Source organism: Nuphar pumila, chromosome 3, assembly GCF_984573655.1.
Source record: "Nuphar pumila chromosome 3, dmNupPumi1.hap1.1, whole genome shotgun sequence".
Lineage (NCBI taxonomy): Eukaryota > Viridiplantae > Streptophyta > Magnoliopsida > Nymphaeales > Nymphaeaceae > Nuphar > Nuphar pumila.
The window spans coordinates 133,175,785-133,203,136 of NC_143251.1; the positions used below are offsets into that span (position 1 = coordinate 133,175,785).

A 27,352-nucleotide genomic window follows, 5' to 3' on the forward strand; every position below is an offset into this window, starting at 1 on the left:
GGTTTTTTTTAGCATTTTAAAAGTAAAATCCAAAACATGATCCACAGTATTACTGAAAGAGCAGATAAGCGTTGTAAAGCATGGCTTTCCATGTGAATAAGAGCCCCACCCCCACATCTTATATGGACCGTTGATTTCCTTTGAGATGAATGGCTTAGCTAAGAGGTGTGGGGCCCATGATGATTATACCATATGTTGGTGCCTAATGAATTAAGGATTGATTAGCTTATGATAAAGATTAAAAAATAAAGTTTAAGGTTAAAAGACACATTCATCTTTCAAAAACAATCAAAGGGCATTTCAGAACCATTGTTTTCAGGTCCACGCCCTTGTCCACTCCTGTGCCACGTTAACGCTCCACTCGTCCGAGGTGGCGATGCGGACCGCCTCCCAACGACAAATCATTTCCCTTCGTGGTCACGAAGGACCACACTGGTGGCCCCCACGTGGACATAGAATAATGCCACGCCTTCCAGCTCACTTTCGGACCCACAAAACGAATCACCACGTCAGAAGGATAGGCACAGCGCACGAAGCTCCGCCGACCCGCGCACGTTCGATCTACGCCGTTGTGATGGCCCTAGCGGCTGGTCGCACGTGCGGGGGCCACCGGGCCGTACCCAATAAATAGTATCGGAGGAGGCGGAGGCGAGGAGCGGTCTCTTCTCCGGCCGGCGGTAACGGCTGCTTGTAGTTGTGGCGAGTGAATCTCGCCGGAAATCGGGAAATAGGGCGGAGATTTTCACCTTTTCCTGCGATCTCGATGCCTTTCCCTGTGAGGGACCGACTTCTCATCGGCGACATCAACGACGCCGCGGAGGTCCTCCTCGGCCGCGGGGCGCCGGAGGTCACTCACCTCCTCTCGCTCCTCAGCTCGGTCTCCGTCTCCTTCTTCTCCGAGTGGCGGCCGGGTCTCGATATTCCGGCGAGGGAGGTCCGGAAGATCTTCGCAGCGGCCGGCGGGTTGAAGCCGGGGGAGCAGGGGAGGCTTCTGGGCGTGGTGGAGATGGCCGGGGAGGAACTAAAGCTGGTGAGGATGGCGGTGGCCTTGAGGGACACGGAGAGCGAGAACTTGCTGGGGTATCTGGAGGTGTGCTTGGACTTCATCGAGAGGAGCCGCGCCGAGGGCACGATCCTGGTGCATTGCTTCGCCGGCGTCTCCCGGAGGTAGGAATCATGACCCCACCATCTGGTTCTTGCCAATGTCTTTTGTTTCCCTACGTCCTCAAGTCGAGTCTCCGATTGTAAAACTACAATCGAACTACTAGATGCATATATCACCATCAGCATAAGCATATTTATTTTTAGTTGTTGTTTTGTTCTTCTCTAGTTTACAATCTGCATCGCTGAATTCTGCAAGTTGGAACAAGCCAAGTAGAATTTTATGAAAAATCAAGTTTCTTTTGAGTTTAGTTTGTAGCTTTTAGTTTATAATTCGCTTGGTTAATAGTCATTGTGACAAATCTCGCGAGCATCTCGTGAAAATATTGCGAGAAATTACCTGAAAGTTAAACACGGTAATTTCTCGTGATTTTTTCATCAGAAGCATAAATACGTGATATTTATGTTTTTATCGACTATTTATCATAAAAAAACCATGTTTTTTATTTTTAAATTGTTTTGTTTATATTTTTTATATTTTATTTTATTTTTTATTGCAGATATTTTGCCAAAAAACACGAGATTTCCAAAAAAATCCTATTTTTTTGAGTTTTTGGCGGCCTATATTTTTCCGTTTGTATCACTATGGTTCATACCCAATAGCCATTATAGATTTTGCGTTGAAATAAACCCACATAATTATTGTCATAATCCTTATCAGATGGGGTACTTCTCAATAAGGATGTATTTGGTTATTAGCATTAAAGTATTATAATTCTAGATTCAGTAGTCTGTTATAGTTTCCATCGTCCTTTTTTAAATGGGTGAAATTCTATTGACCATGGAAATGCAATAACCCTGTAAGTGCTAATAGTACTTGTTTGTTTGGATTATCCTAGAGCTACCTCCTGACTAAATCCTGAAACAATTCCTATCACTTGAATTTTAGACATCATGCATGATCACATTTCATTTCTTGTAGATGATCAAATCATTTGGCTAGTATTTACAGGGTTATTATCTTTGTCAACAACGTACTATCCCAACAGTTTTGCCTTTCATATCATGTCATAATAAAGGTTTTACTCCTAGCTTTTCCTGTGGCATTGCAGTGCAGCTGTCATGACAGCATATCTGATGAGAAGTGAACAGAGATCTCAAGAAGGTCGGGATAATTCATGTTCCTAAATGAGATATATGTGGCTAATGTTTGGCATCTTTTTCCTTGCTTCATGTGTTCTTTGTTGTGCTGTCTTTGTTACCGATTATTGTTTCAGCTCAGTATCTTTGAGAAACTTGAAATTTTCAACTAATAAAGGGATGGCGGTTTGGCTTTCAAACTCTTTATAATCAATTTCTCTAGCCATATGAAAATTAACGTGTCGTGGAGTTCAGGAAGTCTGTAATTTCACTCCATGGACTTTTTTATTGTAATCTGACACTCCATGGGCCTTTTTTCAGTAAAGTGGGACTATTTTAGTGAATTTAATATGTGATTGGCTTGTCCTGTTAGGCTTTTAAGTTCAGGAATTTGGCTTATTTTTCTCAGTTCATGTTGTGACACTTAAAGATCTTATAAGATTTTTCAATTCATTTTCAAGTACTCATGTTAGTTGATGATTAATGGATTTGCAGATGCTTTAGAATCTTTGCGTCAGAGTTGTGAATTTGTTTTCCCGAATGATGGCTTTCTGGAACAGGTGAATGCATGGTAATTAGTGATAAATAATGTAAACTCCTGTTTGACTAGTAACATAAGCATTGAAATTTTTAATTGGTGCAGTTGAAGTTATTTGAGAATATGGGATTCAAGGTGGATCCTGGCAACCCTATATACAAACGCTTCCTCTTGAAGGCGTTGGGTGAGATATTTGTTTCACTATTTGTAGGGTAGTGAGTCTATAGAAATGATTTGGCTTTTTAGTTTCTGCATGATGTCTGCACAAGATGCGCTATAATGAATTTTCTCTCATGATCAGACAAGTTTGCACATCTTTAAAGGTGGGTTTATCAAGTTCTCCATCTATGTTGGGATGGCCATTTAAATCAGTTTTCTAGTCCTGGAGCTCATTCTTGACCCACCAAGTTATCTTGTTAAGATTTGGGAATGCAGTTGTTATCTCACCTGTAGAAGCCAATGCTAGGTAAACTATTGCTATATCAAATTGTGTGGTTCAAATTTAACTACTAAAAGTATGCAGGCAGGATTAATTAAAGTAAAATAAAAATTGACATTAATTATAAAAAAGAGCTGTACTATTATTGCAGCTGCTTTCTGAAATATCATTTAACCATAGAATGCCATAGATGAATAATTGATGTCCAATATGCAGTCTTCCAACTATGCATGCACAAGGAATTACGCCGTGGAAATGTTTCAAAAATATTTTTCTGCTTGCAAATAATAGGACTAAATGGTTTTGGCACTGTGACGTTTCTTTTAGGTAAAATGGTGTAGCATGATCTGTATAGAGGTTATGCTTTACTTTTTCAGTTCTCATGGTGGATATGATTCCAGGTGAAGAATATAGGAGGGGTAAGAAGATTGATGGTTCCAGATTTGGTGTGGATCCTGGCTTACCAGATGAAGTGAGTTCTCAGGCTGATGATACCGTGGGTAATAAGACAAAGACAGCCTTCCGTTGCAAGACGTGCCGGAGAATTGTAGCCATTCTAGAGAACGTCATCAGCCATACACCAGGTGAAGGGGAGACATGCTTTGATTGGGCAAAGCATAGAAGTGGTCACCCATTTATCCCGTCTGATGAGATTGAGTGCTCTTCTATATTTATTGAGCCTCTTAGATGGATGACAACCGGTATGATTTTTTAATAACTTTCCACCTGATACAATTCTGTAGAGGTCATGTTTTAGTGTAGAATGACCAGGTTGGCCCAATCTTGACTAGGATTTATATAGTGAAGACATTCAGTCTGATTTGACCAACTTGTTGACAGGTCTGGAGACTTGAAGCAAGTTGCTTGGCTTAATTTCGAACCGTCCTCAACTTAATCATTCAAATCCTGATACTCTAAATTTTAGTTTTTAGTAACAGATCTGTGAACAATACTTTCGAGTACTGCTGAAGAATAATTGATGCAACTCCAAACTAGGCATAAAATTTGACTGATCATATAATCTTGGTTTGGTTGAAGTCGTGATTCAGTTGGACTCAGACTTGGATCTCCTGACTGTGAACTTCTTATGTCAAAAACTCTTCCAAAATGTTTGATTACTTTTTCTTTTTTCCAACTTTTGCCAAAGTCCATCAGTGTCTTGGAAAGAGAATATACATACTCGATTTCCTGACTTCAAACTCTGCTTTCTTGTTGATCAGCTGAAGATGGTGGAATGGAGGGAAGGCTGTCATGCATCCACTGCGAATCACGTTTGGGTTATTTTAATTGGTCAGGCATCCAGTGCAGCTGTGGGAGCTGGATCACCCCAGCTTTCCAGCTTCATAAGAGTAGGATCGAAGTTAGCAGTGTATAATTGGTCAATTTTCAGCTGTAATTTATACTTGAAAAAATATGTGAAAACCAACCATCAGAAGGGCTTCATATCCTCTATCAACTATGTCATTGGTGCAGAACATTACTTGTACATGCTTCCATTCACTATGAAAACTCAGGGTCCAACTATAAGTCTTTCATATTAGCTCGCTCTATCAGAGTCACGATGTATTTTCTTGGCATTCTGCTTATGAAATAAGGAAGGTCCCTTCTGAGTTTAGCTCTTTTATATATCTGGAAGAAAGTTTGGTCTAAACCTAGCCTTTTCATGTATATTTGTAAGATTGTGAAAGTACAAGTTTTCAGATTTTAAACCATGTTTTGACTTCAAAATAGTTCTTGATATACGCGGCTTTGATTTTCTTTACTCTTGTGCTCTTAAAAGAGGGTTTTTTTCTGGTAATGCAACTGCTCTTAAAAGACTTGGATAGCATCTTTTACATTATCATGGTTTGTATCTTAAAAACTTCCTGCATGACTAACTTGGTCAAACTTTATTGGCGAGCCAGGCCTTCTGATTCTATTCAGATTTGAGTTGTAACAGCTTAGGGTTCAGATCTGGCATCCTTGTCAGTGAACAAATTCTCAACGAATCTGAAAAGGGTTTCCTAGAGTAACCCAAAAGAGTGACTTATAGCAGCCTAAATCAGGACATGTCCAAAGTATTGACTTAAAATCATAGCCCCAAATCTGAGTGCTGTCCACAATTCCCATGGAAGCTAGGTATACACATGCAATTTTGTCCATGCACAGGGCAGAGAGAGAGAGAGAATTTTACTTGAAACTTGATTTCTTCAATTTCTCATCAAACCAGTGAAAATCTAGTCTGAATGATTCAATCCCATCAAATGCCCGTAACTCGATTTCTTCTCTAGTTAGATGAAGCCAGTATCTTATAATACACAATGTTACAGGCTGGTCGCTCTCATACTAAAAACATGACCATACCCAGCCACTGGTTTCAGTATGAATTTTTGAGAGAGAACATATTCTAGATCATTTTCAAGGCCGTAGCGCTTGGGTCCTCCACAATAAATAGCCTATGGAACCTTCAGGTAACCAAAATCTTCAACTACCCTGCTCTGTCTCAACTTGGGTCAGGGGAATCAATTTTACGAATGTAATTGTGCCTCGAGCAGCATGTTTGTTGCAACATTCAAGTCATTCCTGGCCTGCACAAGTGCTTGTCTTGCTGCATTCCTGTCGAAACCCATTGATACCAAGGTTGCAATGGAATCCTCTGCTGGCTCTATCATGGAAGCAAATGGAGGCCGTGGATAATTACCCTGTAATTATAAAATAACAGAATTAAGCAATGCATGTCTGTTTGTAGGCGATGTTCTCCTTTATATATAAGTTCATTCAAAAATTTCTTGATGGTACCAACCAATAAATTCAGATTTTACAATGGGTTGGTTGACACACACAATCACCACTCAATCAGGTGGTAATCAGAGCGACCATGATCACGTTCAATGTGGATCAGGTCATATGATCTGATCCCATCCAAACCAAGTATATATCTAGATATAATTATGCCCTGTATTACAAATAGCACGTAAGACCAGCTCTGGACAAAGACATCAATCAAGGTACATGCAATCTAGATGGTTTGGATATTAATACTCATTATAAGCCCAATCAGGTCACGATCATCCCCTATCTAAACCCTTTACAGTCATAAATACAAGGGACAACCATGAACTTGTCAAGAAGTCTTGGTATAACAGAACATTAATATTTACTAAGTTTTTTCCCAGGGCAAACAAGGTTAACCATGCTGAAAAGAATGACAAAAAGACTTGTTGACACTGATCAGCAACTACCCAACATACAACAAAATAAGCCAGACATACTCCATCTAAAAGATTTAGGCCCTGTTTGGGAGCTGTTGTTGGGAGCGGTGACAGGGGATTCATGGAATCCCCATCATTTCTGTCGCTTGGTATCGTGGCTTTGGGAGGGGAGACAGATATCAGGGTGGAGTTGGGAGGGGTGACTGCATTAAAAATGGACAGACTTCAAAAACATCCTTGCGAGGATGTTGTTGCCAGATAGGTCGATTTCGTCACATTAGAGCTTACAGATGATAGACTGATAGCTAATGACCATAATACATAATTCATTATGGTTTGAATAGTAAATTAGCAATGGTCTAGAGCTTGTTATAAATTTAGCCATAATACACACACTCTCTCTCTCATACACCAAGCATTAATGAATAAATCAAGCAAATCAATTTAGAAAGAGACTTGCCTCCACACGACGACCCACATTAGGAGTAGCATTTCCTGAAATGCTCCCACGGGAAACTGTAGATGATGACCCTCCTGTGTTGGAGGACCATGATAAGCGTGAAAACAATGATGCCACAGCATCAGGGAACTGCAAAATAAAAGTTTAAAACATCAAAAATCAGGATATAACATGAAGAAGATTCCAGCATGTATCACCATTTCTTCTATGACAGAAAATGAGAACTGCAAACTCTTATCACTCAAAAGACCGCATTCCAATATACAATTTTAAACATTCTACATTACTTAAATATTCCTTGATCATAAATTTGAAAGCATGGCCTAAGCTGAAAACAGAGGCAACTCAGGCACAAGATGGCTTATGGTTATGGCTGGCCCAGTCCTACTGAACTTCAACTACATTCCTTCAGCTTATCAGAGGATTGCACTAGTGACTAGAACCTAAGTTGAGACAAGTTGAATTGGTTGAGTGACTTGAGTCAGTTGAGCCAATCACTGAGAGAAGAATTTTGTTGTTTCACATGCCCAATTCAGGGATTCTTGGTTTGCCTGGTTCAAGCTTGATCATGGTTGCATACACCCAGTGACCTGGAGTTGGGAGATCACTGAAGTTTGACAATATGAAATGGACCTGGATTACCTGATTACCATTGATTTTCTTTCCCTTGAAAACTTTGATACTTTGATTTTTTTTTTCTATTTTGTCACAACCGTGGTCATAAGTGAAATAGGATATTGTAAGTTCCTAATAAGCTCATTAAGAGTTTTCAGTGTTCTTATCTTTTATATGTTCATCCTTAATTAATATGATTTAAGGCAATGCCAAAAAATGCTTCTGCCTATGGCCTTGTAAAACATTTAGTAGAGAGAAACGAAAGAATGGTTAAAATACCCAAAGAATATATACACATAAGGGTATGCAAGAGAGGGAGGATATGAGTTTTCCTATTCAGTTGCAATGGATTCTGATTAGCAGAAGTTAAATCCTCATTTGGTAAGTCGCTCACAGATCACATATAAATTTTGTTTCAATAAGACCGCAACAACATGCAAAGTTAAAGACTTTCCAGTTTCAACAACTTTAGTACAATGAATTTGATGCCACATACCACATCTTATAAATTCTGTATTACAAAAAACGCAGCAGTTTGAAACAGCTATCAACATTGTTTAACAGTAGGAGATTAGAACTCAATCTAGCAAAGTAACATGACCAAGAGGAGACCATCTAATTATTATGACATCCCAAAAAACCAAAGCATGTTAACGGAATTATCTTAAGAAAAACAGTGTAGAACAACAGAAAATATATAATGTCTCTGTATTTCCGCATGTGTGTGTGAATGCTCCACTCACCCAAAACTATATCAAAAGTTTTTTTATTTGAAGAGATCCAAAGAAATTAACATTAAGGGGGTGTTTGCTTGTCACGGAAGAGGGTGCTGCGGCACCTCTTCTGCAGACTCTCCTTCCACTGAAAACAGGGGGTCCAGCGTTGATTTTGGGCTCCCTTTCCTCGCGGAAAAGGAACCCAATATTTGTTTTGCCACTGTGGGCCCTGCGGAAACGCACAACTTTTGATGTGTTTCCACAAGGCCCACCGCAACAACGCAAATGTGGGTCTCCTTTTCCTCGCAGAAAAGGAGCCCCAAAATCAACGATAGACCCCTAGCGGAAAGGTTTCCCACTGGGGAGGAGGTCTGATTCATTTACTGTGGACCTCCTTCCATGACATGCAAACGACCCCCCCCCCTAAGAGACACTAAAGGAGCAAATCTATGGAAGTAACCATGGCATGTTTGATGAAATCCACATTCTGCAAATTTGATTAGAAGACATAAGAAGTCTCGTGAAGCACATGTAAATATTGCAACAACTTGATGAGGATCAGAATTAATGACCTTTATCCTGCGGATATAGAAAAAATTTAGGCGATATAGTAAACCAGCAAGAATGCCACAAATTCCAGGTAAAAGGGATCTTTTCCATGAAGATAGTATGAGCTGCAAAAACCCAAGATTGCATCAGCTTACCAGAAAGTAAAAGGTCACCTATGTGAAAATGTAAACCGTCAAACCACGTTGATTCCACCTTACCTGAATGCCTGCTAGATAAATAAATGATTTGTCTGAAAAGGGAAACCCAAATATGCGGAACCGTGTTGAAACAGGAATGTCAGAGTAAAAGGGTACAAAGGAAGAGAATACCAGACCATAGGGTCCAGATGCTACTGCACCAAAAGTTGGATCTGCAGAACCTTAGAATAAAAGGTCAGAATTTCCAAACCTGATGGTTTGGTGAAACAAAATAAGTTTTAGTACTACGTGTTTCTAAAAGCCAAAACTGACCCAAGTTTTCTAATTAACACCTACATGACATTCACATTATTTCATGGTTTTTTTATTGTAATATAATTATGCTTTATTTTTAATTTTTTACTTAAAAACAACAGTCTAATCACATAAAAAAACAGTCATCTACCAAGCACAATACGGGAATGGCATGTTTAAAGCTATGTCACGCGGGTGCGGGTGCAGGTGCGGCACTTTCAAAAAACTCGGGTGCGGGGGTGCGGCAAAAATATAAAAAAAATTATATATATATATATATATATATATATATATATATATATATATATATATATATATATATATATATATATATATAAAGTCCAAAAGTTGGACATAAATGACCCTGGGTGTGTTGACTGCACCCAGGGTCAGGTTGACCGCATTGGGTGCGGGTGCAGCACCTAGTTGGAGAATCCCTGTGACATATAGGGCAAAAAAAAATTTCTTGGCAAATTTTTTTAAGACCGAAAATTGGACCAAAATGACCCTGGGTGCATTGACCGCACACAGGGTCGGGTTGACCGCACTCGCATCGACGCGGGTGCGGCACCCTGCTAGCCGAATCCCTGTGACATAGGTTTAAAGATGTAATAAGGACCTGCCCTGATAATGTTACAATACGGGAATGGCATGTTAGATTATTTATTTCTCAAATTCACAAGCAATCTGATGACCTTTCCGAAAACATCAGTGAAGCTGTACACAACTGATAATCAACAAATGTATGGGCTCAAGAAAACGAAGTCCATAAATGGCAACAACAATGTTATTTTGTTATAAAGAATACAGTAAGGCAAGATTACTCCAGGCTTTCCATGGGTTACTCTATGACACAAGCTTGTCAGAGGTATCAGTGGTTCTTATGTGCATTCCCCTCCAAACAGTATAGAAAGATGTGTACAGTAAGGAAAAAGGATAAACTCTGTTACATATAATTTATATTAAATAGAAATATATCCAACGGTAGAGAAAAGATATACCTTTAAGCAGTCCAAGGGAAATAATCTCAAAGAAGGTCGCGACTATCAAAGAGAATAAGATGAAAACCTGCATAACTAAACCAGGTTAGTAGACAAGAACTTACCTGAAGCAACAAAATGAGGAATAATAAAAATGTCATACAAGAATAATCCATTCATGTTTTCCTGTGTTTTAAAAAATGAAGTGCTGGATTTGTGCCTGATATTCCTGTAGATGATGGCATCTAACACCCTAGTACGTAATTCCAACTATGTTACAAGAAGCAATATGCAAGCATAGGTGATGAATGGTCATATTGCTCAAGTCTCCTAGGGACTATGTCACAGATTTTCCAGCATACTTCTGTGTTGTGTCCTTGTATATACTTGTCATAATGGAAAATTGCATGAAAGTAATGTGTCCAGACTCCAGTATCCTTTTAGACTTATCCATGTGACATAGCCTAGGGAACTACTAGTTTCAAACACCACCAGAGACTACATTAAAAAAATTAAATGAAAAAATAAAATAAATAGTAATTAAAGAAAAAATGAATATAAGTTAAAGTAATTGATCATACATATTCTGAAAAACCAAAAGTGTCAAATTAAAGATATTTAAAGAAAGTAAAAATAAATAAATCGACTCAAAATTATGAAAAACAAAGTACCTAACACAAATAACAAAAAAAATTTAAAAGAAAATGCTTGAGAAATCAACAAGGCAAGATACCAAAAGCATGCCTAACAGAGGATGTTAGAAAAGAGGTTTAGCCTAAGAAAAAAGGAGCTTAGGCATCGGGTCTAAGTTGGGTCCTGTACCCCTGTGTTGACACTGGTACCTGGCCTAGATGGGCGTACCCATGTCACATTGACATAATTATATTCTTTATGTACATAAATATTTTAACAGTAGCTTTTTTTGCTTGGTTACTTGGATACCAACGTGGATTATGGGATATGACTACCATTCAGTTAGGAATTGTGGAGGAATGGATATGAATTAGTGCTCAGGTTCCAAACCATAATAACTAAGAGGGCTCTGCATCCCCTAACAGAAGAATACAGTGATCAAGGTTTTGTCCATCTTTTGCATGTAGTGGTGGGGGCAGAAACAAAGACCCCCCAGGGCTACATCGCACAGATACTCCAGGTTGTCTCTCATTTCATATCCCCTTATACATTAGTCATGTTAGAAACTTGATAAAAATAGCTGTATCTGCGTACCTGTGACTGTATCCATATGACATAGCCCCAGGGCCATTTGCAGTGTGCTATTATTGCGATTTTAGGACCTGCACTTTGAGTATGGTGAGGACATATCTCAAACTAAACAGCAGTTCTCGTAGAGAGGGAAACATAAAAACTGAAATATTTATTTTTTCTTTGTATGTTAAATTATTCTAACACACAAGAAAATCATTTTTATTTTATTTTTTTGTATGTTAAATTATTCTAACACATAAGAAAATCTTCAGGATATTACTACTCTTTTTAGCATGTGCTCAAACTTAAAAGAGAACGCCATCCTATTGTTGTCAAGATGAGGAATCGTTAAGAGGTCAGATATCACATTCTTTCTTTCATTTAAGCATGCTTAATTTTTGAGTTCATGTGAAAAATCATCAATCTGGTTGTCATAATCTTCTCCCAGTGCCATCCTGTTGCTGTCAACACGAGGAATTGCTAACAGGTCACATATAGTTTTTAATTCATCTAAGCACGATTAACTTTTGAGATCATGTGAATCCACATCCAGTAGCTAGAATCTGATTGCCATAATAATCATATTTTTCCCAGTTTATATCATGGACAACCTTTTCTATACTTGTAAGGGATAGTCATCATCATAATAATCATCTTAAGGAATCAAATGATCAGTATGTAACATTAATGCATTACATCCATGCTCTAAAATGATGGAGAAGATGAAAAAAGCATGAAAATGTGAAACAACTGAACAGCAGTTTTGCATATGGCCAAACAAAAGGGACAAATGAATGGAAATTTTGAGCAAAAGGAATGTGATCAAACACGATAAAGTGAAAAAGAAAATTGAAGCAAGACAAGAGGTTATGGTGCTGGATAGGCAAATATCAACCAGCCTTTTTCATGTTCACTGCTATTTTTTGGAAATGAAAAAAAAATAATGGGAGCTATAAACAGAACTTTTGGACTTAATGATGATCTGTTCAAGCAAAGGAACCTCCTTCATGGACTGGTTCTAAACATTCTAATGAGAAAAAATAGTTGCATATGCAAAAGAAGTAGACAAGTTGCAGCTTACAGAATATTTATTGGAGCCAATTTGCCTCTCAAATACTCTGAAATAATAGAGCAGATAAAGGCCAAACATCAATTCTGGAGTAGATGAGAAAGCAAATGAAGAAGATATTAGCCTCCCAAGGTGAAATTTCCTGAAAACATCCTGCACAAATGGAATCATCAGGTAAAACCTTATAATTTTGCTTTTTACCTTATCATCATCATGCATAACATAAGGAAACATCAACAATGTGCCACTAAAAAAAAATAGAAAAATAGGATGTTATAGATTGTCGGCTCACTATCTAAGAGCTTGATACACAGTTTAGCATACTACTCCAGCAAGGTGCAGTTTAGCAGTGTCTACAGAGAACTATTCAACACCAATTTACATACGGATATAAAATCAAAGGTAAATAAAAGCTTTCACAAGACAAAACTGTTAGAAATATCATCTATTTGTATAAGGGTAAAATTGTCTGATGTTGTATTTGTATAGTCATGTCATTAACCTTCTGTATTAAGGGTAAAGCTGTACTTTCTCATACCCTAAAGTATTGCTTATATGTTGATTAATGAGAGTAAAATCCACTAGTGAAAATTGTGGGTTTTTGGCTGCACCCTCTTGTGTCTCTTCCTCTTACTTTCTCACACAATATACAGGTCTTGGTGGATGGCATAAAGCTTTTATGGTATCAGAGCATCTGTCCAGGTAAGTCTTCATTAGATCCAAGCTTTTGATCTTTCCTCCTCTCCTTTCTTTTATTATCCTTCTTCTTCTTTCTTCTCCTGTTCTATCCCGTTCTTTTATCTCTTGTTGGGTCGCTGTGTCTACTACTCATTGTGTCTCTGATAAGATCTGACCTGGGTTGAATCTGATTAGGTACAGATCTGATTGCAGTCTGTCGCTACTGATACAAATCTACAGTATTTCTGGCCAGATCTGATCTGGATTGAGTTTTACCAAGATCAGATCTGTATCCTTGCATCAAGATTCGTGCTAGATTTTGATCTCTATAGCCACCCCAAACCTGCGAGTTTCTTTCTTTTCTTATCTTCCTAATGTCTTTTTCTCCAGATCTGGTTCACTTCAGTTTCTTCTTTTAAATAAATATCTTCTCGTTTTGCAGTCCTTATTTGTCTTGGATCTGAAGAAACATGATATTATCAAGGTCATGATATATATGTTTTATTGCCTACATATTATTTGGTGATTGATTGATATTCATTTGCACTGTTATCGTTTGGGATCACTTTAATCTGCTTCATACAGGTCATCCCAAAAAAAAGGCGCCTGTTCCAGTTGCTGATTTGTCTTTCTGTTTCACCTTTCTGATCCGATTACATTAGTGTTTTTCTTTCATGTCTGCTAATCTGTCATTTCCTTTACACATAAATTCTTCTTTTCTCTCTCAGCAAGTCTCCAAGAAACTGACAACTTCCAATTTCCTGATCTGGAAGCATCAAATCACTCCCTTCATTGAGAGATTGGATTTGAAGGGACACCTAAACAATTTTGATCCTATGCCTTCCAAGTTTCTTGTAGATACGAAAGGGAAAGGAGAGGGTGTCAAGGCAGTCACCTCGTCGAACCCGGCATATCGTAGCTGGGTGAGACAGCATAAGGTGTTGGTTGTATATTTGTTGTCTACATTTTGCAGGAACCTTACATATTGTATGCGAAGATAATGGGTAATCCTTATTGGTCTCGACGATGAATTATCAGCCAAAGAACTACGGGACAAGCTTCGATAGTCATACTCTCAGGCATTGGAATCCAAGGCCATGCAGTTGAAGGAGGAGTTTCTAAATACAAAAAGGAGGGATTCTTCAATCATGAAATACATGAACACGATGAAGAGGATTTTTTATGAGTTGGCATTGATTGGAAGGCCCATACCCAATGACGGACATGTTCGTCAAATTCTTGCAGGTCTAGGGCTGAAATATACCATGCTAGTTGTCTCTCTTCAGTCCTCTTCAGTTTCAACAAAAAATAATATATTATGAAGAACTGTGTGTGTCTCTCCTGCATTTTGAAGCTAACCATGTGTAAAAGGTGAAAAATGATCAATGAAATGTCGCCCAAGAAGCGTTGAACATGAATTTAATTGCTGGTAGGGATGCACACGAGCTGGATTTGAGCCGAGCTTGGGCTGGCTCAGGTCAGCCCAAGAAGAAGAACTGCTTGTTCAAGCTCAGCTCGAGTCGAGCTTGAACAGCCTATGCCTGGGGTTGGCTCGAGCTGAACACCTTTATAAAAAATGTTTTCAAAGTTTTTCAAAATTTGCATCAAAAACCTTTTTGAAAGAAAGGATAGTGATGGGATTTGAACCCATGCACTTTCAAAGAAGTCCAATGGACTACCCATTAAGGTAAGACCTCTTTTTGTGTCCATGTAAAGAAAAAGAACATACCTATGTCACAGGGACTCTCCAACTAGGTGCCGCACCCGCATCGCACCCTCACCCGATGCAGTCAACCTGACCCTAGGTGCAGTCAACGCACCTAGGGTCATTTATGTCCAACTTTTGGAGTTTATATATATATATATAATTTTTTATATTTTTGCCGCACCCCCACACCCAAGTTTTTTGAAAGTGCCGCACCCCCACACCCGCACCCATGTGACATAGGAACATACATATATAAAATCTAATTTATTTATATAACGATGTGAAGCGAGCTTAATAGGGCTTACCGAGCCTATCCGAGCTGAACTGCTTGTTCAAGCTCAGCTCGTTTATGTGTACCGAGCCTGAACCCTTGTTCAAGCTCGGCTTATTTATTTTTTCAAATTATTCAAGCCCAAGCTAACTCGGCTCGTTGTGCATCCCTAATTGCTGGTCATGGGAGAAATTGACATAATAACAGAAAACGAGGTTGTGACACAGGTCAGAATAATTGGGCTGGTGGAAGAGGCATCCTTCCTTGTCCACAAAATGTGGAGAATGCCATGCAAGGAGTCAATCGTGTTGCTGATCAAAACAATAATCAACAGCAGAATGTAGTGCAATGCCAATTATGCAAGAAAAAATTGCTGCCGGTGCCAAGAAAATTTATTACAATGTCAATTACATTCAGAATCAGGAGGGTTGTCTGCAGAAAGCGCAGCACGAACAGCAAAACAATGAAGCATTAGCAGCCACTCTACAAGGGTTAGAAATGGACCAGCATGCCTCCCAAGGTGAATGGTGCATAGATTCCAGGGTCAGCATGTTAAAACATATGGTTACTATATATATTCTTCATGTTCTTTGTAATGCCCGCTAAGGGCAAATTAGTCTTTTCACTTGTAAATACGCACATGCATTATGGATCTTTTTCTTGTTTTTATTATTTTTGTTTTATTTTTATTAAGCATTTGAATGGGCCCTCATAAGAGTCGTTGGGATCCTTCCCAACGGTCACAAATGCGTTCCCAACGACTCTATGGGAGCCCCTTTGCTTCCATTATTTGTATAAAAAAGGGTTCTTGCCCCACTTATTTGTTATGCTTTTTGAAGCATTTTTAATAAAGAATCTTTATATGTTTTGAGTCCTCTCCCACTTATATTGTGTGTGCTTACCACTTGAGCCCTTGTAGCTTATTGTATTTTTTCTCATTAGTGGTTTCTTGTTTGTTTGTATGCTTGTGCATCTCTTGTAGACAATGTTATTTGCACTAGTGTTTCATTACATGGTATAAGAGCCCCCTAGGTATTGGAACACTCTCGAGACTTCTTTCTTTTATATTAGAGTGTGTCTAAGCTTCACGCTCTTGTTCTTCTTCAACTCTCCCGCAATGGCCGACAAAGATGAAAAGATTGACCTCTCATTCAAATTGAATAAGACCAACTATATAATGTGGGTGGCCGCTATGGAAAACAATCTCAAAGGCAAGAAACTTTGGGGATATGTATGTGACACCATTTCGAAACCACAATTAAAGCTCACCAAGAAGGAAGAAAATGAAGAAAAAACTTTGGGTGATGAAAAAAAAATCAAAGCTATAAAGATATCAATCAAAAGTTGAAGATTGGGAAAGTAAACATGCCAAAATATTGGCATGGTTCATGAATAATGTGGAGCTCAAAATTTGTGTTAATCTAGCCAAATTTAAGAAGGCGAACGAAGCATGATTCTTCATGAAATGTATGTATACTCAAAAATACCTTGCTAGGCATTTTTTCTTACAAGAAAAAGTAAGAGAAGTCAAGCAAAGGGATATAAGCATTAGAGACTATTATAGCAATCTATCTCCTCTATGGGATGAGTTTGCTCTCCTTGAACCGCAATGGGAAGGAAGTATTATTGCCATGAGATGAGCAAATAGAGAGAGAAAGATTTTTTCAATTCATTCATGGGCTTCGACCCGAATTTGAACAACTAAGACGATCCCTTCTTCATAGGGCGTCTACTCCTCTTAGTGAAATTCTTGCCGATCTATGCCAAAAAAAACTCACTTGACTCTTAAAAAAGACATTGATGAGGTCTATGCGCTATCGAAACCGGGAAATAACATAAGGACATACACACCTCCTCACTTTTGAAAAAATAACAATGGTAGAAGTATAAGAATTGTTTGTCACCATTATAATGAATGGGGACATCTTAAACTTGATTGTCCTAAGCTTAAAAAGAAGGTGGCATCTGTTGAAGATAGTCCAAGCAATTTAAATGAAGAATTAAGAAGAAATGGAGACATAAAGGACTTCATTGCTCAACTTACAGAAACTCTCCAGCAATTCATGAGAAACAACTCTTCCACACCTTCAACCTCTGGTGCCACGGTCTTATCAACTCCCGGTATGTCCTCTTGGATCCTTAATTAGGGTGCCTCCTTTCATATGACTCCAAATGCATCTCTTTTATCCAAACCAAGTCTTAACCCTTTTAAATCATTTGTTTCAACAGCCGATGGAATATCTTTAGATGTTAAAGGAATGAGAAACCTTGAAAAGTTTTTAAGCAAAGACAAAGAATTTTGTGTTTCGAAAATTAGAATTATTTTAAAACTTAAACTTAAATCTTTTCTCTGTTTCTCAAATAACCGATCTTGCATGTAGTGTCTCTTTTTCACCTACCAATTGTCATGTGCAGGATCTCCGATTCGGGAAGCGGATTGGGCAAAGCTATAAAAGAGGAGACCTATATTATATGAATTTTTTTGTCACTACCATCCAAATCATTTTGTAATCATGTCAAATCTAAAGATGTTGTCATTTGGCACAAATGACTTGGTCATCCTAGTGTCTCTAAGTTATATCTTTTTCCTTTTTGAACAAATTGTAATGAAAAAGAATTTACATGCAATGATTGTATTCTTGGAAAAATGCATTTTCTTCTTTATCAACATAGCAACTTTATTTCTAAGAGACCATTTGAATTAGTGCATTCGGATGTACGGGAACCGACACCCGTTATGTCTAAAGGAAGATATGCATACTACATTGTCTTTATCGATGATTTCACTAGATACACTTAGGCTTACTTTATTAAAAACAAATCCAAAGTTTTTTTCATTTTTAAAAAAATTCATATCCTTATTCAAAATAAATTTCAAAATAATATAGTAATTTTTAGATTTGATTCTAGAGGGGAATACATGTCAAATGAATTTCAAAACTACCTTAAACAAAATAGCATTATTCATAAAAAATTTTGTCTTAAAACTCCCCAACAAAATGGTCTTGCTGAAAGAAAACATAGGCATCTTATTGAAACAACTAGAACTCTTTTTATTTCTAAAAATGTTCCAAAGAACTTTTGGGTCGAAGCCGCTCTTTCTACAATTTATCTTATAAATAAGATGTCATCTTCATTTTTTTTAAATGTTTCTCCCTTTAAAAAATTATTCAAAATATCTCTGAATTTCAAAAGATTAAGAATTTTTTGTTGTAAATGCTTTGTTCTTTTTCAAGGATAAGTTAATCTTTCACCAAAAGCTCTTGAATGTGCTTTTATTGGTTATGGTGAAAATAAAAAGGGTTATAGGTGTTATGATGTTAAAAATAACAAACTTTATGTTACAAGAAATGTGACTTTCTTTGAAGAACAAAATAGATTTGAACCTCAAAAACTCAAGGAAGATATTGATTATTCTTTTCTCTTTGACTTATTACCTAGGAATGAGTCTAAAGATTCTAATGACACTCTTTGTGATAATGGTTGTGATGACAATTCTCATCAAAATGATGATTCTCCCAATAAGAATCCTAATGATATCCATGTGTATACCCTGCATGAGGGAAATGAACATCAAAATGCACTTGACATATATTCACAAAATCTCCCTTTAAATGACCAAGTTAAGGAACTCATACCTCGACGATCCTCTAGAAACATTAAACCTCCTCAAAAAAATTTGTCATATGACTCTTTTTCTCCAAATTATAGAGTTTGTCTAACGATGATCCATTCACGTCATGAGCCTTCAAACTTTAAAGAAGCTAAGCAATATTCACATTGGGTAGATGTTATGCACCTAGAATTAGAAGCACTCAACAAAACTAGCACTTGGAAATTTGTAACTATCCCTTTGGATAAGAAGGCTATTGGTTGTAGGTGGGTTTATAAAGTAAAAACTAAAAGTGATGGTCTTTAGAAAGATATAAAGTTAGGTTAGTTGCTAAGGGGTACGCACAAGAATATGAAATTGATTACGAAGAAACATTTGCACCGGTTGCTAGGATGACTAGTGTAAGAACTCTAATATCCTTAGCATCTATCAAACAACGGCCTATTTACCAATTAGATATCAAGAATGCCTTTTTAAATGAGGATCTTTGTCAAGAACTCTATATGGATCCTCCGTCGGGTCTTGAAATAGAACAAAAAAAAACTCTTTAACCTTAATTAAACTCTTTATGGTCTTAGACAAGCTCCAAAAGCTTGGTATGACCGTTTCGGTAAAGTTCTTGGATCTAATTAAGAATGATAGCTTATGAGAGAAGACTCACCCAAGGCTATAAATAGAGGTGATCTCGTTGTATTTTCATTCAATGGCTTGAATATAGACTCATTTGGAGAGTTTCTCATCTTGAGTGTTCTTTGGGAGTAGGGATGCACACGAGCCGGGTTCAAGCCGAGCTTGGGTTGTCTCGGCTCGGCTCGAGAAGAAAAACTCGAGCCGAGCTTCAACAACCTATGCCCGGGATCGGCTCGAATCGAGCTCAAGCATAGCTCGGATCGGCTCAAGTTGAACACGATTATAAAAAATTTCAAAGTTTTTTTTAAATTTGTGTCAAAAGAAATTTTTAGAAGAAAGAAAAGTGGTGGGATTTGAACCCAGTCCACTTTCAAAAGAGTCCAAAGACTTACCCACTAAGGTAACAATTCTTTTTGTGTTTATGTAAAGAAAAATATTATACATATATAAAATCTAATTTCTTTATATAACTATGTGAACTGAGCTTAATCAGGTTTATCGAGCCTATCTGAGTTGGACTACCTATTCAAGCACGACTCGTTTACATGTACTGAGCCTAAACCCTTGTTCATGCTCGTCTCATTTATTTTTCGAACGAGCTCGAGCCGAGCTTAAACGAGTCAAGCCCAAGCTAGCTCGGCTCGTTGTGCATCCCTATTTGGGAGCACCGTTGCTTCTAATTGGGGAAATTGACTCTAAAACTTCAGATCTCTAGTGTTTTAGAAATAAACTACCTATCTCTCTCTCTCTCATCGTACCTTAGGCCCAAACCAAATCCTAGACAAGCTTCTTCCTAATCCACTAGTACAATGATCTAAAGCTGGACTGAATATCAAAATCCAACAGTCATCATCCAATGAAATATCCTCTAGAAACTTTTTACATTTCTGCAGTTTTTAGCATAGCAGGAAAACCCAGCGGGTTGACTCAGGAACCGCCTAAGTCGACCCACATCGGGCCCCAAAGGGCTATTGATTCAGGATCACCAATCCAGATGGCCTTTATGTCTTTTTGTGTCATGCATTTCATCGTTTTAATTCACAATGCTCATATAAAGGTAATTCTTATAAAAAATTATATATTGTTAGATCATAAATGTTAACAATTATATAGAGTTTATTGACATCATATGCTAAATTTAGATTATGCAGCTTTGAGTTTGATTATTTTCATATCTTATTTGTCTAGTAACACTAAAAAATATAGAATCCTAACCTGCCCAAGATAGGGATGGCACTGGACCGTGGCAGGGAACAAGGTCACCATCCCCACCCCGTCTCAAGTTTACCATCCCCGCCCCTTCCCCCGCCCCCGCCCCCGCCCCCGCCCCCGCCCCCGTTCCCGTTCCCGTTCCCGTTCCCGTTCCCGTTCCCGTTCCCGTTCCCGTTCCCGTTCCCGTTCCCGTTCCCGTTCCATCCCATCCCATCCCATCCCATCCCATCCCATCCCTGTTAGTATTAGAAATATATATATATATATATAGGAGTTATATGTAATTTTATTAAATAACTAAAGGTATTTTAATCATTTTACTAACGGGGATGAGGCATGGCGAGGCAGGAAGGGGGAAAGTGTAAGTCCATCCCTGCCTCCATCCCTAAGAGAGAGAGAGAGAGGGAGAGACGGCTGCACAGATAAAACACGTTAACCCTATTATTAGGGCTTCTCTCTATGTTAAATAGAGAGAAGCTAAAAAGAATAATTACATCTAAGCCCATTATGAAAACATAATTTCAAATAGCCTCTAATATAAAAAGACTTAACTTAAAACCACCTATTCTCAACAATATCAAATAAACTTAAAACCTCTTAATCTCAACACTCCCCCTCAAGCTGGAGCATAGATATCAATCATGCTCAGCTTGTCACAACATTTTGAGAAATTTGGTCTCGCCAGGGCTTTGGTAAAAACATCCGCTACTTGATCTTCGAAAGATACATGATCGGTGCAGATATACCCAGCTTGAACCAAGTCACGAACATAGTGACAGTCAACTTCAATATGTTTAGTCCTTTCATGAAACACTGGGTTGTTGGCAATATAAGTAGCAACCCTATTGTAACACATCATCAACATAGGTAGGGATACTTTCTCCTGAAGCTCGGTCAAGACTGATTTTACCCACATAATCTCAGTTGCAGTCTGGGTCATTGCTCGGTATTCAGATTCAGCACTCGACCTGGCTACAACGGTTTGTTTCTTACTCCTCCAGGTAACAAGATTTCCTCCCACAAACACACAAAATCCAGATGTTGACTTCCTATCTTCAACAGATCCTGCGTAATCTGCGTCAGTGTAAGCAACAACGTCCAAAGATGAATTTCGTTTAAACAACAGACCTTTACCAGGAGATGACTTTAAATACCGAAGAACCATCATAGCTGCATCCCAGTGAACTTTTGTAGGTTTGTCCATGAACTGACTGATTTTACTCACGGCTAATGAAATGTCAGGTCTAGTAACAGTCACATATAGCAACTTACCCACCAAGGATCTAAACCTGGCACTATCCACATAGTCAGACTTCTCATCGAACATGTGAGTTTTGGGATCCATTGGAATATTAGCTGGCTTAGCTCCTAGCATTCCAGTTTCTTTTAATAAGTCCAACACATACTTTCTTTGAGACAACACTAAGCCATCTTTGTTTCTTACAACCTCGATACCCAGAAAATATCGAAGGTGACCAAGATCTTTAGTAACAAAGTGCTTCTAAAGATGATCTTTTGTTGCAGAAATATCTTGGGCATTGCTCCCTGTTAATATGATGTCATCGACATATACCACCATAACAACAATTTCAGTACTGGCTTTCTTGATAAACAAGGAGTGATCTCAAGCTGACCTTACAAATCCAAAGCTCGACATTACCTCAAATAATTTGTGAAACCATGCCCGCGGACTCTGCTTCAGGCCATAAATAGCCTTCTTCAACTTGCACACCTTCTGACACTCCCCCTGAACCTCGAAGCCTAGGGGTTGTTGCATGTAGACAGTTTCATGCAAATCCCCATACAAAAAGGCATTCTTGACATCCAACTGAAACAGGGGCCATCCATGGTGCACAGCAACAGAAAGAACGAGACGAATAGTGCCAAGGCGAGCAACTGGGGAGAAAGTTTCAAAAAAGTCAACCCCATAAGTCTGAGTGTAGCCTTTTGCAACCAACCGGGCTTTGTACCGCTCAATCGACCCATCCGAGTTATATTTAATGCTATATACCCATTTGCAATCTACAATATATGCATCTGTGGGAGGATCAACCAAGTCCCAAGTGCCTCGAGACCATAGGGCATCCATCTCATCATGCATAGTTTGCATCTAGTTGGAGTCGACTAGAGCTTGACTGTGATGAAGCGGTACAGAGGAGGCAGACAGAGCAGAAATAAAATTCTTCATAGATGCCCCAAGATTAGCTTCTGATACAAATTGCGAGATGGGATAAATAGTGCACTGTCTCTTTCCCTTGCGCAGAGCAATGGGAAGTTCAGCATCAGATATAAGGACAACAGTTTGCTCAGAAATACTTACCTGAGGAGAAGGAGTTGATGGCGGCATGGAGGTAGGAGGTACCCTATGAGTGTATACTATGGGAGGGTTTCGGAAGCGAGACACACCCAACGCTGGAACCAAGGACTGAGGAGGAAGCGACTCTAACGAAAATGGAGGAATCGGCAGAGGAAGGATATCACCAAGGCTCTCCTGTAGTCTGGGAGTAGTACTTGAAAAGTAAGGAATAGACTCAAAGAAGGTAACGTCTGCACTAACATACTCTTTATGAGATATAGGGTCGTAGCAACGATATCCTTTTTGGTTCTTAGGATACCCAAGGAAAACACATTTAATAGACTGCGCAGCAAGTTTATCTCGATCCGGACCCAGCTTATGCACAAAACACACACATCCAAAAACTTTAGGGGGGATAGGGAAGAGAGGAGCCTCTGGATGGAGAATTTGAATAGGGATCTGGTCTTCTACAGAGCTTGACGGCATGCGATTTATAAAAAAACCGGTTGTCAAAACCGCATCGCCCCAGTATGAAGCAGGCATATTGGATTGAATCATAAGGCACCGAGCAACATTAAGTATTTGTCTATGTTTCCTCTCAGCCACCCCATTTTGTTGGGAGGTATGGGGGCATGTAAATTGAGGTTGAATCCCATTAACAGAATAGAATTGAAGTAAGTCTTTGGATTTGAACTCAAGAGCATTATCAGTGCGAACAATTTTAACACATACATCAAATTGAGTTTTTATCTCTGTAATTAAAGATTTAAGAATGACAGGACCTTGAGACCGATCTTTTAACAGGAACACCCACGATAACCTTGAGAAGTCATCAACAATAACTAGATAATAACGACACTGAGACCTATTCGGAATCTTACTCGAACCCCACACATCGACATGAAGAAGATCAAACAATCCTTGACTTGACGGACTCTGACTAGAGGGGAAAGAGCTTCGACAATGTTTTCCCAATTGACATGTTTCACACTGAAAAGAAACTGAGGGAGGTATATGAGGAATGACACGACGAAGTTTTGTCACTGGATGGTGACCCAGCCGATGATACCACAATAGAAGGCTTGAGGATGATGTAACAGCAGAATAGGCTGAAACTTCTGGCTGGTGTAGGTAATACAAACCACCTTCCTCATAACTGCCACAAATCCTTTTCCCCGTCAGCAAGTCCTGAAAGATGCACCCCATAGGATAAAAAATCACTCTACAATTCAAATCTTTTGTCATTCGACTGACGGATAATAAATTCTGTGGAAACGAATGAGCATGAAGAACATGCGACAATTGAAGAGTAGGGGTAATAGACATGTTTCCCTACCCTACAATTGGGGAAGAACTACCATCAGCAAGACGTACCCCTTTTTGACCAGTCACAGGTTTTAAACTCAAAAAATTACTCGAATTTCTGCACAAGTGACCAGAGGCTCCATAATCAATGATCCACCTATCACCTTGACCAGATAGGCCATCACCTGCCGAGCACACAACCTCCGCAACAGAAGACTTCGAAGTGTATGATCGTAAAGCAAGGAGCTCGTCATATTCAACCCTGCTAAGAGTTACATAATCATTGGAGGAATCTGCATCTGATTTAACCACTTGAGCCATAATATAAACTAACTGGCTTGATTGACAAAATGCAGGAGGAACCACACGCGCACACCCACAATCAACTACTAACCCGACTGTATCAAGTTTTGACTTCACCAATGAAATCTGAGAAACACGACCTTCGACTAATCCGATCCAAACTTTAAAAATAGTTTTAAAGAAACTTGACCAAAACCTTCCACCTCAACCACGGATGGCTATAGGTTGCAAATCAAGATCATACATCCAACACGATAACGATGTGTCTGGTTTTCAGACTATCACACATCAATTTTCCACGACTACACAGTTTTCCACACCAGAGATAAAATCTGGACAGGCTTCAAGCGACACAGGGAATAGTGTGTGTTACCATCACGCATCAGCCACTACGACAACCAGTAGCAGTACTCAACACAAAATCCCTCGACAAACAAAATTCCCATAAACACAATAGTTTCCCACACTGCAGGGGATCACGCCTGCTGCTTCCACAAAAAAAAATTAGATTAACATGCTGCTTTCACAGCACACACGTTCCAGCCAAAAGATCACGACACAGCAGGGAATCACGGCTGCTGATATTCATCTTCTGAAATCGAACAACCAAATAGAATCTGAGATGAACTCACCATCCAGTTTCACAACCAGCGATAACTTGAGCACGCAGAAAAATAGAACTTCACAACAGCTACTCCCAGCCATATAATCACAGAAACCACGACAATAAAAGAACTCGGCAACAAAACAATGCAGGAAATCACGGCATCACGGCAGAGATACAACTCAGCAAGAATCACGGCAGGGAATCACAGCAAGGAATCACGGCATCACAGCAGAAAATCAGGGCAGGAAATCACGGCAGGGATAACAACTCGGCAACAGGGAATCACAAAAAAAAAGAGGAGCTACCAGAACTGCAGGGGGTCACGCATCCTGCTTCCTTAGATCTGATGACAGATCTCCAGATCTGTCATCAGATCTTACACAGAAATCTAACCAGCTGACCTTATTAACAAAAGCTTTTCGATCACACTCCCACGATCGATGGCTTTGATACCATGTAGAAAGAAGCACCGAACCCTAGGTAGAGAGAGAGAAAGAGAAGAGAGAGAGAGAAGAGAGAGAAAGAGAGAGAGAGGGAGAGACGGCTGCACAGATAAAACACGTTAACCCTATTATTAGGGCTTCTCTCTATGTTAAATAGAGAGAGGCTAAAAAGAATAATTACATCTAAGCCCATTATGAAAACATAATTTCAAATAGCCTCTAATATAAAAAGACTTAACTTAAAACCACCTATTCTCAACAATATCAAATAAACTTAAAACTTAAAACCTCTTAATCTCAACAATTTTCACCTCCATCCCCGATCCATTCCACATTTCATGACCTCCATCCCCGCCCCAAATGGGGCGGGTTCGGACGAATCCCCACTTTTCCTTGGTCCACTGCCATCCTTACCCAAGACACTGAGTAAACCTGTCGACTCACAAGTCAAGGGTCAAGCAATCCACCTCTAAGTCACGAGTTTGCCAACTACGGTTTTGAGCATTATGCATGACCCTTTTTAGGATAACATCTTGTAGTCAAAGGAAAGATGATATCTAATTATACAAGCATTCAACCCATTGCTCCCATGTTTACAAATAAGACATGATAATTTTGCCTAATGATTCTGATTCGTTTATCAACATCACCACTTATTTGATTTCCCCACCGGTTGAGGCAAAAAGCAATCAGATGATCGGATACCTCTTTAAATAAACTAATACAACTGAAGCTGGTAAAGACTCGAATTTATTTATTAACATCACCACATATTTGATTTCCCCACTGATTGAGACAAAAAGCAACACAATGTGTGAAACCAAATTGGATCTTATTTTTATTCTTTCCTTGTCTCCCATGTTCCCCATTTTAACTATGGCTACAAAAAAAATACCGTACGGAGCAACTTCTCTTAAACCATCCAAATCACAACATAAATCTTTAGTCAATATATGTGATGCCAAACAATTTATACAATTCAACGTTGCTCCATACTCGGTGTATTAATGAAAAACCATACCCACTCAACTTTCTAACCTCACCATAAACGCTGTAAAAAAGATGAAAAAAAAAAAACAGTACAATGATTTGTTAAATTACTAACAGATAACCAAAATTAATGAATTTTACAGATACACCATTGGAGATACACAAAACAAAACAGAATTCAGAGCAATCACCCTAAATCTTAATGTGGGTCACACAAAAAGAAAAAATCTTCCTAAATCTTAATACGGGTAATTCTAAAATTTCCGTATAAACGATAACAGGACATGAAAATCCCTCCGCGTTCCACATTCCCGGAACAAAGTTCACACTAAGCAAATTGTGCCGAAACCCGTCAAAACCCAAGATCAACAATTATACATAGAAGCAAAAACTAAAGGAAAACAAAAAAGAAAAAAAGAAAACTGCAGCAGGAAACACACGATAAACCACAAGAACGAAAACGATCCACCTGGTAGGACACGCCCATCGCCGCAGAACGGCCTCGCATCCCGGCGATGACGGGGAAGACGGCGCAAGCGACGACGATAGCTCTGGTAACCGGAGCATTTTCTGCAGAATCGATCAAAACGAAACAAATTGCAGTAAATACATGCAAAAAGATGACTCACCACAAAGAGAAAAGAGGGAGAGAGGCACCAAAATCAAAGTTTCTTCTCTGGTAAGAAATCGGCGTGTACTTACGAAACCCAGATGGACCGTTGTTCATCTTTGACAGGAAGAGGAGAAGGAGTAGGCAGAAAGAAGATGACCGACCACCTCGTCCCTGTTCTCACAATTGCACCAAATCCCTCAGAGAAGAAAGGAAAGGAGAGAGAGAGA

The 27,352-nt window shown here is 38.9% G+C and overlaps 2 protein-coding genes across 2 annotated transcripts; one reads left to right on the forward strand and one right to left on the reverse strand.

Annotated features, from left to right (window-relative positions):
* Positions 1-414: 414 nt before the first annotated feature.
* On the forward strand, positions 415-4,879 carry LOC149843909 (uncharacterized). The gene is made up of 6 exons (XM_090000156.1): positions 415-1,167; positions 2,214-2,266; positions 2,737-2,801; positions 2,885-2,963; positions 3,620-3,919; positions 4,439-4,879. Exons 1-6 carry the CDS (start codon positions 764-766, stop codon positions 4,591-4,593), a joined length of 1,056 nt encoding a protein of 351 aa, XP_089856282.1. The 5' UTR covers positions 415-763; the 3' UTR covers positions 4,594-4,879.
* Positions 4,880-5,385: 506 nt separating this feature from the next.
* On the reverse strand, positions 5,386-27,352 carry LOC149843910 (rhomboid-like protein 20). The gene is made up of 8 exons (XM_090000157.1): positions 27,215-27,352; positions 26,982-27,082; positions 12,469-12,609; positions 10,203-10,269; positions 8,968-9,119; positions 8,773-8,874; positions 6,870-6,998; positions 5,386-5,899 (listed from the first exon to the last, which is right to left on the reverse strand). The coding sequence occupies exons 1-8, from the start codon at positions 27,237-27,239 to the stop codon at positions 5,726-5,728; spliced, it is 891 nt and encodes a 296-aa protein (XP_089856283.1). The 5' UTR covers positions 27,240-27,352; the 3' UTR covers positions 5,386-5,725.

Excerpts from the sequence above, each read along its gene's own strand:
- LOC149843909 (XM_090000156.1), top strand. The coding sequence starts at position 764 with ATGCCTTTCCCTGTGAGGGACCGACTTCTCATCGGCGACATCAACGAC. Across the intron at positions 2,802-2,884 it reads ATGATGGCTTTCTGGAACAG|TTGAAGTTATTTGAGAATAT; the intron begins GTGAATGCATGG and ends TAATTGGTGCAG. Across the intron at positions 3,920-4,438 it reads TCTTAGATGGATGACAACCG|CTGAAGATGGTGGAATGGAG; the intron begins GTATGATTTTTT and ends CTTGTTGATCAG.
- LOC149843910 (XM_090000157.1), bottom strand. The coding sequence starts at position 27,239 with ATGAACAACGGTCCATCTGGGTTTC. Across the intron at positions 10,270-12,468 it reads TTGGCTCCAATAAATATTCT|GTTTTCATCTTATTCTCTTT; the intron begins GTAAGCTGCAAC and ends TTAGTTATGCAG. Across the intron at positions 8,875-8,967 it reads TTTATCTAGCAGGCATTCAG|CTCATACTATCTTCATGGAA; the intron begins GTAAGGTGGAAT and ends GGGTTTTTGCAG.